The sequence below is a fragment of the Scleropages formosus genome, chromosome 16 (genome assembly GCF_900964775.1).
Source record: "Scleropages formosus chromosome 16, fSclFor1.1, whole genome shotgun sequence".
Lineage (NCBI taxonomy): Eukaryota > Metazoa > Chordata > Actinopteri > Osteoglossiformes > Osteoglossidae > Scleropages > Scleropages formosus.
The window spans coordinates 23270317-23280959 of record NC_041821.1 but is presented as its reverse complement, the minus strand read 5'-3'; the positions used below and the strand labels follow the sequence as shown (position 1 = coordinate 23280959).

Sequence of the window (10643 nt, the reverse complement as noted above, 5' to 3'; positions counted from 1 at the left end):
CGCAATTTGGAAAGAGGGGCAGTAACTGACACTGGTTCAGCGTACAGCGCTACCCACCGAGTAAATGGGTGCCAGCTCATTTAATTACATTCAAAAGATGAATGCGGTGTAAATAAATAAATTAATGCATATAATAATACATAAATAAAAGCGCGGGAGCATGGAAATATCGCGCCTATCTCGCCCGTGGATGGGATGCAGCGGAGCTCCTCCCCCTTGTGGGGCTTCGTGTGATCAAACCCTTCAACTTGGACCGCTTCGCCCAAAATCACTTTTTACAACACTGGCAACTGCAAACGACCCCGCAACTTGCGACTCGCACTCCGGCCTCAGCAGCACGCGAAACCAGCAGCTGCGAGGCTGCGAATAAAGAGGGGGAAAGAAGCGGGAAAGGGATTAAAGATCGCGCACCATCTTTCTGTCGCCAGCTGTAATGGAGAGAGGGGTCAGCTTCTGCCCACTCCGGCACATCACCGCTTTATGGTGCCAGCTTTTCATCTTGAGCTCTGTTTTCATCATAACAAAAACAGATATAACTTGCAGATCATGTCACCCCCAGGCTAACAATAAAGAGTTACTGGAGCTGCTGAAGATGGACACGCTGGAATCTGCAACAGGGTCTGGAGGGGAACTTGTGAGGAGAGGAGACGGGGCAACGGGCTCCGATCCCGCAAGTGATGAAAGTGAGGACCCTGAAGGTCTGCGGGATCCGTTCCACCACCGCTCGGATCCGGGAGGAAAGGGCGCTTTGAGAGGAAAACGAGATACGGCTGGTCGGGATGCTCTGGAGAAAGCCAACCTTGCTGTGGTGAAGGAGAAAGTTTCCAGCCTCAGAACGAAATATGAAGAAGAAAACGGTGGCGAAAAAGGTGCGACCGTGCCTACAGCAGTGAGACAGGCTAAAATGGGTGATCGGTACCACCAGCAGATTCGCAGGAGCGACCGGAGACGCCGGGGAGAAGAAAGTGGCCGCGGGGCTTCACCACACGAAGCCCCGGAGAAAGGACCTCTGTCACTTGTGCATCGCCGGGAGCGCAGCGCCTCGCTGGCCGGACATAGGCTGCCCGGGTCCGGGTCCGACTCCAGGTGGACCGGCGAGGACAGGAGGATGGGCGCCTACCGACAGGACGAGCTCAAACTTACCAGCTCCACTTTCGCTCTGACCGGGGATTCTACCCACAACCAAGCCATGGTGCACTGGTCGGGGCAGAACAGCAGCGTAAGTGCGGCTATTGTTCCACTCGCGTGTGGGGATTCACAGAGGGAGCCGTGGCGTGGGTGAAAGAAGCACCTAAAAGTCATTTACGCCGGGACTACGTGGTATTTTCAGCATCAGCGTTATCATGTGTTCCCACATTAACCATTTCGAGCAGTCTCTCTGTGTGCGTGCACGCGCGCGCGTGTGTGTGTGCGTGCGCGCGCGCGCCTCAGCAATGATGCCCAGTCGTAGTTTGTAACACGGCGATATCCGTCCAGTACTGTTCATTGTGGCGCCTGAATGCTTTTACGTCTTTGTCGATACATTTACCGTCCTTAGGCTCACTGTGATTTAAAATAGCTTGTCAGGATTTATAAAGAAAAACATAACAGTGTAGCAGTTTGATAACTGCTTCGTGATTTAAATTGTTATTCTGGAGAAAGTGGTGTCATTGTAACAAAGTCCAAAATCCGTGTTTTTCATAACAGGCTTCACTCATCATCCCAGGGAACTGTCAGATTTGACGTCTGATGCCTTTCTAGCTTTGTCATTATTATGTTTTGTGCTTTAATAACTTGTTTTGGCTACATCTACCTACATTAAATGTGAATGATTGCAAAGATTAAATATAAATCTCATGAAAATGGTAATGATGTTTTCCTGAGATCAAAAATGTTTTTATTGGGAAACATTTGGAGCAGCTTGAACCTTTTTATCCGTAGAACTTGACACTGATTTGTTTAGCGAAATGTGTTCGTTTTGCATCATCCTCACACCCTAACCCTGATATCTGAAGAGGCACTTCTTATACTCCCAATGAAAGGGCAGTTTAAGTATAAAAACGTAAATGTCTGTTGAATGGATTAAATATGGCACAGCCTTATGGATACAGTCATGTGTAAAACTAACTGGTACCCTCATAAACTGGCTGCCCTAAAAACCAAATCCTCATTTTACAACACCTTGTTATTTATACAGTTTGGTTACTTCTGTTGTGACAGTTTTCTCTTCTGCAGATTTTTCCAGTTTTTGTCTGGCTTTCTTAAGAAGTCTTGACAATTGCATTTTTACGCTATAATTGCATGCATGCTTTGTAAGGCTGCCAAAGAGCCTGCATATATCATTCTCAGATACCATGGTCTGTTCTTCAGGAATGTATTGAAAAAAGTGCTCAAAACATTCATAGCATAGTGCAGTGCTTTACACAGAATGTCTCAATCTCTTAGACGTTATCACTTTGTAATAGTCAGACATCCTCTCTCTTTGTCATGACACAGGAACAAAAGTTGTCAGTGTTCAAAAATAGAACCTACATTAAAAATGCAGAGTTCCTGCAATAGCAACACAGACCAGACTTGTGAAGTTTACACACTTGTTTATGAGGTGTGTGAATTTTATTCAGTGTGCACACATACAACGAGGTGTAGAAAGTTTTTAATGCATTGGAGCACAAGTGAACACAACAAATGCACTAGATGCCACAAATAAAACCACATTTTAGTATTATTTTGTAAATGTTAGGATTTGTGTGTTTACACGATGCAGTTTCGTACACAAAATGTACCACTTAAATATTTTTTTGGTAAAATATTGCCATGATTTTTGACTAAATGCAAATATATATTATATATATATACATTTTTTTTTTTTTTCACAGTAAGACTACCCACATATTCAGGTAACTATTGGTAGTTGTTTACTTTGTTTTCAGATCACATCTGAAGTAGTTATTTAAATTAAACTTTTTAAATACTCATACTTATAAACCAAGGTGGCACTTAGCCAAAGCTGTTAAAAAAGTATTGCTAATTTATTACATGATCGATAGCCTACATAGTTTGTGGATAGGGAGCTTTTTTCAAAGGTCAGAAATACAATTGCTAGATATGTTTTAAAACTTCATCTTGTTTACCGTCTGCATAGGAGTTCATAACATTGTTTGCATTGTAACAGTTAAATTGCACAGTAAGTGACAGTTATTGAGAGTAATACATTTGCATAATTAGCTGGCATGTATTTCAATGTCTGCCTACTCAGTGTTGTGAGTGGATACTGAAGTGCATGTCATGTTATATCCATCTTTACCTATAAATTACTAATATTTTCAAAGCTATAAAGGAAAATTTGTCAAAGAGGGTTGTAATTGGTGAATGACAAACTAGATTCCTAAAATACTTATCAGTAGTTATATAACATATATAGCAAATATTATCAGTACAGCTAAGACTAATTTAATCCACATTTTTGTGCACTAATGTAATGGCTTTCATATTCTGGAGTTTAAAATGATCGTGTTTTGGTTACAGCTATCCTCTGTGAAACAAGCAATCCATTTTTTTTTTTCCTGACTGTAAGCTCTATTATCTTTTTACAGGTGACTTCCTTACTTGTCCTCCTGGGTCAATACCATTTTTCTCAGTTAATCAGATTGAAACATTGTAATTTCCTTAATTTCATATTGCACTTTTGACAAAGTCAATCAAAATGCATGGTTATAGTTATGGTGTTATTTGAAAACAATTAGCACAGAACTGTTTTTGAATGGATCTGCACAATCAATATTAATCCTTTACAAAATGTCATGTCCTGCAGTCTTCATAGATGACTTGAAAGAATCTGTGCATGTGCACATGCTAAGGCTTATAATTGTTTATTTAGATTGCATTTTGTAACACTTAGATGACATTGTGCATTAACATAGGACCTGTTCTCACACACTGTTTATCAAAACCATCAGCATAATTGTGGAAAAAGTATTCTTTAAAAAGAACTTGAAATTATTTGAGCTCCGTTTTATTGTGTTAAAAGGGTGAAAATTATTGTCCATTATTTCTTCTCAGGGGCTTCATTAAGCTGAGAGTGTGTACCCCATAAACTTAATTTAATTATTTATAGTTTTTAATATATTCCAAGTGCTGGCATAAAAGTACTGTTCTATGTCAGTGTGCTTAAAAGCATAATTGTTATGTTGGCTATTTTCCTTTTCAGGTTATTTTTTCACTTGGTATATTTTCCTATTTGATGCAACATGAATTTAAACAATCTGGATTACAAAATGTAGAACCTTAATAGAATGGTTATCTTTTGTCTTCCTTTATGGACATGTCTGAATAGTTTCAAACAAATGGCAACAGACAGAATATCGAAGCTGGGGAAACTGCTGGGAATTGCAGTGAAATGCTGTTATACTCTTTATTGGCATATAGTTCTGGTATGAAATATGAGGGGTTGACTCCTAGCATATTTGTACAGGTTTCACTATATTTGCAGTAAAACTATATATGCTATTGCCTAGTTTTGGTTTTCTATTTCAAACTGCAGAATTATGTAGTAATGTGTGTCTTATTTACATATGCATGCAGCTGATTGTGAAACTCTATCTATGAATTATGGATTTAATTTGCTCACTTCTGGGCAGAACTGAAATCTGTGCATTTTTAGCCACTGAGAATAGAAGAAATTAATATAAATGTGTTTTTTCTTTGTTCAGCCGAGCCCCCTTTTTCATTTTTTCATTTGTGTTTCAGTACATTGGTAAGAAGCCTAACTGTTCTACTGGAAAACATTTCTCTTTTGATATTTTAAAATAATAATCTTAAACCAATGTTATACTGACATATAGACAGAATGCTGAGATTCAAAGCATAATGATGGATTTATTTAATATTTGTAGTACAAAGGTACTTTCAGATTTAAATGTTACCAACTTTAATATAGAAATTATTTAAGGGTAGTATTGTGGAGAGCTGACTTTTTAGTGCAACACTTAAGATAAATCTTGTGTTGTGCAATCATTGTTAAAAATAGGACAATTCATGGTGTCTGGACATTTTTTGTTCTGAGAAGGTTTACTTAGCTAATTTTTCTTTCTCAGTCGGTAGTGTAATGGATGGACTACAGTCAGTCGTTTTCCTACCCAAAATATCAGCAATGAAATAAAATAAAAAATAGATACATTTACAGTATTCAATTAAAAATGAAAATGAGTTTTTTTTTTTTTTTTTTTCTTGAAAGACGTGAGCAACCCATTAGACATTAAGACCCTTTGTTTGGCCCTTTTTCAGGATTTGGGTTTTAGGGTGGCCAAACCGTATGTTTTGCTTTTTCTTTTTTAACTAAACAGGTGAAAAAGGGTTTGTCTAAGTACAGCTGGCCTGTATTTAGCAAACATCCATGCAAAAAAGGGACTCTCATATGTCAGATAAGTTTAATACAGTGCTGTTTAATTTAATCCTTTCCGTATTTTTAAAATTATTTATGTTTCTCTGTTTAGCAGTCACTCTTCAGACAGCAAAGTCACGAAAAACTGCATTTCACCACCAGATGAAGAGATGCAGATTCTGACATTTTCGAAGTAGAGACTGTTATTCCAATACCATTTAACTAGCATACATTAGACAAGTGGCTGCATATTGATATTGTCCAGAGTACATTTTTAACATACAATGCAGTGTAAGTTTACAGAGTAGATAAGAGAGCAGGAGAAAAGTGTGTCCAGAAGAGAAATGTATTGAAACCCCTCTTGGATATGGATAGGGATTCAGCACTTCTGAGAGGCAACGGGAGATCATTCTCCAACAGAGACAGAACTGACAACGCTCAGACTTTTATTTTGGATCTCTTGTGCTGGAATCATGATCAGAGGTGGATTAGCATAGCAGTCTAGTGAGTGATCATGTTGCTTGTATTAGGAGTTATATTATTTTCAGCGCACACATTGCTATTATTTAATGAGATCTGTTGCAAATGAAAATCACTAAAATTCATCAGTTCCTAAGGATTCAAGGCTATAAAATAAAGATGATACACACACACACACACACATTTTCAGAACCGCTTGTCCCATACGGGGTCACGGGGAACCAGAGCCTACCCGGTAACACAGGGCGTAAGGCCGGAGGGGGAGGGGACACACCCAGGACGGGACGCCAGTCCATCGCAAGGCACCCCAAGCGGGACTCAAACCCCAGACCCACCGGAGAGCAGGACTGTGGTCCAACCCACTGCGCCACCGCACCCCCACAATAAAGATGATACCTAGGGACAATCTCACTCCATCTTAAAATTATAACTGATGCCTTTAAAAATACATTTGCTAGCTAGGTAATGGCATCAGCATATAAGTATTTGATGGTTCAGTCAACACAAGGAATGCAAGCCACAGCATACAGTTTACAAACATCTGTAGTATTCTCATTAATCACAGAAATGCCATGAAAATAATTAATGGCTTGAATGGTTAGTTTAACAGAGTAATGATTTTAATGTCACTTATACACTGAACTAACCTATTTTCTGCAAAAAGTCACTTACCTTTTTTGGGGATTGCTATTTGACCCTACCAGCTCACAACAATGGCCAAGATTATTTAAGGTCTAAAAGTTGAGCCATAGATGTGGGTGCCCGACCTGGTGGAAGCAAGGCAATGCCCCTTTGGGCCTTTTATGAGGGCTTCACGGAGTGTTATTGCAGGAATACACTTAATTAAACATTTGTTATTGAAACTTAGAAAGTCAATATTCTTCAAACTGATACATATATTTGAATGATACCACTGGATCGATGAACCCCGGTACAGCAAGTAGTAGGTAACAAACTGGGTTTGCTTGAGACTTTCATGTCTGCAGCTATGTCTTCTTCTCTTAATGTAATGCATAAATTGTACTTTTGCTGAGATATACGTCACTTTGGACAAAAGCATCTGCTAAATGAATAAATGTAAATGTAAATGTAAATGAATATGTTTCATATAAGCATTGCTAGCCTTTGCATTTTTTCCATACAGAGTATAACGTTCCAGCTGTGAAAGAATAAATGACTTGCCAAAATTCAAGAAGGACCTGCATTCTGAATTGTCTACAGATGTCATGTAAAAAAGGTTGCCCATTTTGTCCGCTTCAGGTAGGGCCATATTGAATATAATCTGTGATATAGCTGTACCCAGTATTCTGTTGCTGCAGAATTGTATGAAATTTCAGAGTAACTGGCTTCCCATTGTGAATGAATTACCTCTCTCCGGGACTAAATTCTAACAACACTAGGTTTTCTCACAGGCATGTTTTTTTGTGGATAATAATTCTTAACTATGTGTTGGATAATTCGTAATTGAGATAATAAGACATTTGGAATAGTTTTCTCTTCTCGTTTACTGAAATTGCTGTCAGCTTGTCAGTACCATCCCTGGCTGTTAGTGTTGGTAGATGTAGCCACCGGAGGACATGTTGACCTTCACAGCAAAGATAAATACACATTTTGAAGAAGGACTCAACAGTGATAGAAGCAGGATGTAATACTACTTATTACAAATGTATTTCCATCTATTTCCTTGCCTTCGGCAAAAGGGATATTTTTCTCGCTATGCATCGATATAGGACATCATAAGACTTTACAACACATCACATGAAGAATATAAGTTTAAAACAGGCAATATTTTCCATCCATCCATCCATTTTCAGAAACATTTACCCCATACAGGGCTGTGGTGGTCTGGAGCATGTCTGTGGAGGCACAGTGGCTCAAGACCTGAAAGTGGATGCCTGGCTATTTGCAAGGCAGTCACACAGTGCTTGAGTCAAAAAATACTAAGCACACTGGAGATCACCTGTTCATCTAAAATGTGTCTTTAGGCTATGGCAGGTCACTCAATAACCTGGATATAACCCTTGCAAACACTGGAGAGCATAAAAACTCATGGGACCATGACAGGTGCCAAGGTCAGGGAAGAAAGGTATCATTGCAGGTAGCACGGCTATCACAGAGCACCTAGATTGTGGTTGAAATACTATGGTGTTTGCAAATTATAGAAGATAAAAATGTGTGCATCAAATTTTTAGTCTTTTTAATAGTTATTTAACATTGTTTTAAGAAATTTCATTACATACACAGAATTTAATTCAAATTTGTTCCAACAAACAATTTCTTTAAACTTTTTTTTTTCAATAAAGACAGCAGGCAAACAATTTGAATAGCTTGCCAAAGTGTCATGAAATGTGCAGAGAGAGAGAGAGCAATCATGAATAATAAGCAGTGCCTTGTGATTTTTATAAGAATGGAGAGACAAAGAGCTGGTGAACAAACTGTAGGCTTTCCATCAAGAAGTTCTGAGCCGGCAGTTAAGCGCTGTCTCTGTCATCCTCTACCTCCATGTAATACCTCCAGCTCCAAGTTGATGTGCAGTTTTGTCTGCACTTTAAGATAAATAACAGAAAACCATATGTTTTTTTCCATGTATTATATTTATTATTTGATTTCTTATTATTTTGCTTGAATTGGGTGTTAGTAAATTTCATTGCATGTGTAGGGTAAAAAGGGATCCTGAAGCTGCAGATGAGCACAAACACCCTAGTTTAGCTGTAGGCACAGATCTTTATTGTGCTTTCCTATTTACACCCTGTCATAAATAACTCCTGGCAGGGGACTCAAAATGCCCAGACGTGTGCACAAGTCACCCCGGCTTAGAAAAAGAGAGAGACAGAGAGAGAAAGAGTTTAGCAGACACTTTCATTTGGCTTACATTTGACTTACAGACTTCTCCATTAACAAATCAACTCCCTCCCCAAATTATATTGATAAAGAGGTGACAAACTGTATTCCGCTCTGTACGACATCATGTAATTCATACACAGTCAAAGAAGTGAGGTTTTGTGTGTAAAGATTGCAGGTTTGTTTAGCCCCTGCCCCAACGACTTTGCCATTCTCATCTGCAGGGTTACAGAAACTGCACCTCAACCTTAAAAACCATTCTGTGTTTCGTAAAGAAGCAAAATATCCCATCCCTTATGGTTTTGCAAGGCCTCACTTACCCCACGTCCAAGGAGATGCCGCCAAGCCAATTGAAAGTGGGCACTCAGCCACCTACGGTATGTGTGCAGACGGAAGTGGCCATTTTTCACTTTGCCCATGCAATCCTGTAGACTCGGAGTGCAGGATCAGCATTTATGCTGAAGTGCTGGTGGAAGCAGATGGCTTTACTGAGATTGTCCACTCTACCTGCTCTTTTTTTTAATGAATAGGTTGGAAAAGCTTTGGTTAACTCCGCGAACAGTGTCCTGTACACGTCTTCCATTTGAAGGTTCCACAGAACTCCTCTTCGAGTATATGGAGCTGAGCCTGGCAGCACAGTGGCACAGCGAATAGCGCTTCTGTTGCATGGTGCCTTGGTGGTGTGAGAGGATGTGAGTTTGATTCCTTGCTCAGTCTGTGTGGAGTTTGCATGTTCTTCCTGTGTCTGTGTGGGTTTCCCCTGGGTGCTCTGGTTTCCTCCCACTCTCCAAACACATGCTGTTCAGGTTCACTCATAGTGTGTGAGTGACAGAGAGAGTGTGTTCCACTGATGTACGAATGAGTGACCCATTGTAAGTAGTGTATCCAGCAGTGTAAGTCACCTTGGTGAATAAGGTGTGTGAACTGCTAACACTATGTAGAGTTCATTGGAAGCTGCTTTAAAGAAAAGTGTCTGCTAAATAAATGAATGTAAATATGGAGCAGCAGCTATGAGGACATCCCTCTCCCCTTTTCTTATTGACCACTTTCAGTAAGGGTACTATCCATATAATTTGCATGCACCACACTAGCATTTAGTTATATATGTAATGAATTCTATCCACATCCAACACAATTACTGGCCCTCAACTGCTTGCCTTGCAAAACGAACTCAGTACTAATTTGCAGTACTAATGTGTAATGGATTTTGTAATCAGTGGGCATTTATTTTGGGTGGATTTAGAGGGAACCCATTTTGTGGCCTGAGCTGGAAGTCACTAAATGAGCCACCTATTTGCTGGTGCCCCATGTCCCTTGAGTGTGCCACTGCCACTTTAAGACTTGCAGGCGTTACCCTGTTGCCGACACAGCGTTAACATGCCCAGGGGGCAAACAGTGCATATGTGGGAAGATAGCACCTTTGTGGCTGGGCTGCTGCTGATGCCAAACAGGCTGGCTATTCAACATCTGCTTGTACAGTAAAATCAGCAATGTTGAATCAGCTCTGAGAGAGTTAAACAGCAGTCTGGAGGGGTTAACTGTGAACATACGTGGGATATATAAACTCTCCAAGAACTGATTTAACACTGCTGATTTGGAACTAAACAAAAAATTTGTCATTTCATTTGTCATGCTTACAGTTCATATTTATCTTACTTTTTTCCTGAAACACTGGCAAGTTACATTAAAAACAAATACATCAAAATTAAAAAAAAAAAATAATAGTCATACTAATAATGTTATGATACTTCCTGTTACTGGGGGTGCGATGGTGCAGTGGGTTGGACCAGGTCCTTCTCTTCAGTGGGTCTGGGGTTCAAGTCCTGCTTGGGGTGCCTTGTGATGGACTGGCGTCCTGTCCTGGGTGTGTCCCCTCCCTCTCTGGCCTTATGCCCTGTGTTGCCGGGTAGGCTCCGGTTTCCCGCGACCCCGTATGGGACAAGTGGTTCAGAAAATGTGTGTG

General features: G+C 39.9%; 1 protein-coding gene across 1 annotated transcript in view; it reads left to right on the top strand.

Annotated features, from left to right (window-relative positions):
- Nucleotides 1-296: 296 nt before the first annotated feature.
- The window catches only part of sorcs1 (sortilin-related VPS10 domain containing receptor 1), a 167158-nt gene continuing 156811 nt past the window's right edge, over nucleotides 297-10643 (top strand). Inside the window, exon 1 of the mRNA XM_018751120.2 lies at nucleotides 297-1219. Coding sequence (XP_018606636.1) covers nucleotides 434-1219 — 786 coding nt within the window. The 5' untranslated portion in view covers nucleotides 297-433. The remainder of the gene's footprint in view (nucleotides 1220-10643) is intronic.